The following is a 2,790-nucleotide window of genomic DNA, read 5'->3' as shown; positions in this document are numbered from 1 at the left end:
GCTTTTTCTGCTTATGTGGTGCTGAGGAATCAAACCCAGGGCCTCATGCATGCAAGGCAAGCACTCTACCACTGAGCTACCTTCCCAGCCCCCATAAGAAACTTTTTAAGGAAAATTATTTTATTTTATAGTGAAGTCTATATTGTAGAATTGTAACAGCTTATGTAAAGATTGTACATAAAGTTACTTTTCAGATTTGAATGTTTCCCTGTTGCCACTGTATAAGAATCTTTTGGTCATTTTATGTTTTGTCTCCTTCAGTAACTCTGAACCTTCCCATCATAATAGTGAAGGAGCAGATAACTCCAGGGAGGATTCTAGCAGCCACAGTGGATCTGAAAGCAGCTCTGGATCTGACTCAGAGAGTGAAAGTAGTTCCAGTGACAGTGAGGCAAATGAGCCATCCCAGAGTGCGTCTCCGGAGGTGAGAAGGGAGCTTATGGGATGCTCTCATCAGGCCATGGGCAATGTCCATTTAAGATAGGATTCAAATGTAAAAGGAAAAGGGAAAAGATTTCATAGTCTGACAAAGGCCATTGAACTATATATATGTTTTAGAGAAAACTTAAGTATTTTGATTTCCTTTTTATTTGGGCATACATTTTTTTCCCTAGGTTAGTAACTGTTTTGAGTTCAGATTGTCTACAGGCCTTTATGTTGACCTTTACATTATTCTTTGTCTCAATGTCAGAATTCACATTCTGTAGTTATTCTGAATAAAATGACCTTATATGACATAATTATACCTAAATAAAATAAAATTACAAAACTTAATTGTTACCTACATTGTTCACTTCTTGGAATTAAATACAATACATAATTTCTTTTTTAAATCAGTCATAGGACTTGAACTCTAGGACTAGGTGCTGTCCCTGAGCTCTTCAGCTCAAGGCAAGTGCTCTGCCACTTGAGCCATAGCACACCACTTCTGGTTTTTTGAGTGGTTTATTGGAAATGAGAGTCTCACAGACTTTCCTGCTCAAGCTGGCTTTGACCCGTGATCCTCAGAGCTCAGCCTCCTGAGTAGCTAGGATTACAGGCATGAACCACTGGCACTGGGCTCATAATATTTTTTCAAGAAAAAAAAAAAGATACCACAATGTTTTATTAGAACAATCATTAGTATATAGTCATTTTTCATAATGATAAAGGCCACATGCAATATTTTAAGTTTACTTGAGTTATTAGAGCTAATGATCAATATTTCACCCCATGCTTTGGTCTTAGTTAGAACTTTGAAAAGCACATGCTTTTGTTAACTTGGGCTTTACATTTTTTTCCCCTCTCCCTTGACTTTGTGAAGAAGAAAGCTTCAATGTTGAGAAAACCATACGTTTTTCTGTTTTTCAGCCCGAACCACCACCAACAAATAAATGGCAACTTGATAATTGGTTGAATAAAGTGAATCCACATAAAGTGTCACCAGCTTCCTCTGTAGATAGTAACATACCATCATCTCAAGGCTACAAAAAAGAAGGCCGAGAACAGGGGACTGGGAGTAGCTACACTGATCAGGGTGGGCCTAAAGAAACAAGTTCTGCTACTCCAGGACGAGACTCCAAAACTGTCCAAAAGGGATCGGAAAGTGGGCGCAGCAGGCAGAAATCTCCTGCACAAAGTGACAGCACAACACAGAGGAGAACTGTAGGCAAAAAACAACCCAAAAAAGCTGAGAAAGCAGCTGCTGAAGAGCCTCGTGGCGGGTTGAAGATAGAAAGTGAGACCCCTGTAGACATGGCTACTAGCATCCCCTCCAGCAGACACAAAGCAGCCACCAAAGGCTCAAGGAAGCCGAATATAAAAAAAGAGTCCAAATCTTCTCCTCGGCCTACAGCAGAGAAAAAGAAATATAAGTCAACAAGTAAATCTTCCCAGAAGTCACGGGAAATCATAGAAACAGATACCTCGTCCTCAGATTCGGATGAAAGCGAGAGCCTTCCCCCTTCCTCACAAACTCCTAAGTACCCTGACAGCAATAGGACTCCTGTTAAGCCCTCCTCTGTGGAGGAAGAAGATAGTTTTTTTCGGCAACGAATGTTCTCTCCTATGGAAGAGAAGGAACTCCTTTCACCCCTCAGTGAGCCTGATGACAGGTATCCACTTATCGTGAAGATTGACCTGAATCTCTTGACTAGAATACCAGGAAAGCCTTACAAAGAAACAGAGCCACCCAAGGGGGAAAAGAAAAATGTGCCAGAAAAGCACACAAGAGAGGCTCAGAAGCAAACTTCAGAAAAAGTTTCTAACAAAGGCAAGAGGAAACATAAGGTTTGTGACTTTTTTTATGATTATTATTTATTTTAGAATCTGAAGTGCTGTAGATATCTCAGACCCAAAATGCCAAGTAGGTTAAAAACTATAAGTGAACGTAGGGGATGAGCCCAAGGCCCTGTTGAAAATGTATATGAATAGTCTCTTGAGGACCTGTCTCCCTCAGGAAAGCAAGATGATAATTAAATAAGAAATAACCTGGGGCCCCTGTTTCAGAGTATGTGATATCCAGAGAAAGGAGAAAGAAGTGCTAACACTGTAAATTGCCCTTTATAACATTATTGAAGGCTTAGTTGGGAGTGGTATTAGTTAGCCATTCTCTTCAGATCAAGTCACAGTTAAGATTACTGGTTAATTCTAAAATTGGTGGCAGTGATGTTGTACAACTCTGTAAATACACTAAATGGCATAGAATTTTGTACCTTTCAGCCGGGCGCTGGTGGCTCACGCCTGTAATCCTAGCTACTCAGGAGGCTGAGATCTGAGGATCGCGGTTCAAAGCCAGCCCGGGCAGAGAGA

General features: G+C 40.6%; 1 protein-coding gene across 1 annotated transcript; it reads left to right on the top strand.

Annotated features, from left to right (window-relative positions):
• Window positions 1-261: 261 nt before the first annotated feature.
• On the top strand, window positions 262-2,268 carry LOC106002266 (AF4/FMR2 family member 4; the record flags this gene model as incomplete). Its single annotated transcript, XM_013037169.1, has 2 exons — window positions 262-424; window positions 1,351-2,268. Coding segments are annotated over 2 exons (1,081 nt in total), but the record flags the coding sequence as incomplete, so codon positions are not given.
• Between the last annotated feature and the right edge of the window lie 522 nt (window positions 2,269-2,790).

The sequence above is a fragment of the Dipodomys ordii genome, unplaced genomic scaffold (genome assembly GCF_000151885.1).
Source record: "Dipodomys ordii isolate 6190 unplaced genomic scaffold, Dord_2.0 Scaffold6044, whole genome shotgun sequence".
NCBI classification, from domain to species: Eukaryota; Metazoa; Chordata; class Mammalia; order Rodentia; family Heteromyidae; genus Dipodomys; species Dipodomys ordii.
This window is presented reverse-complemented; position numbering and strand designations above follow the sequence as displayed.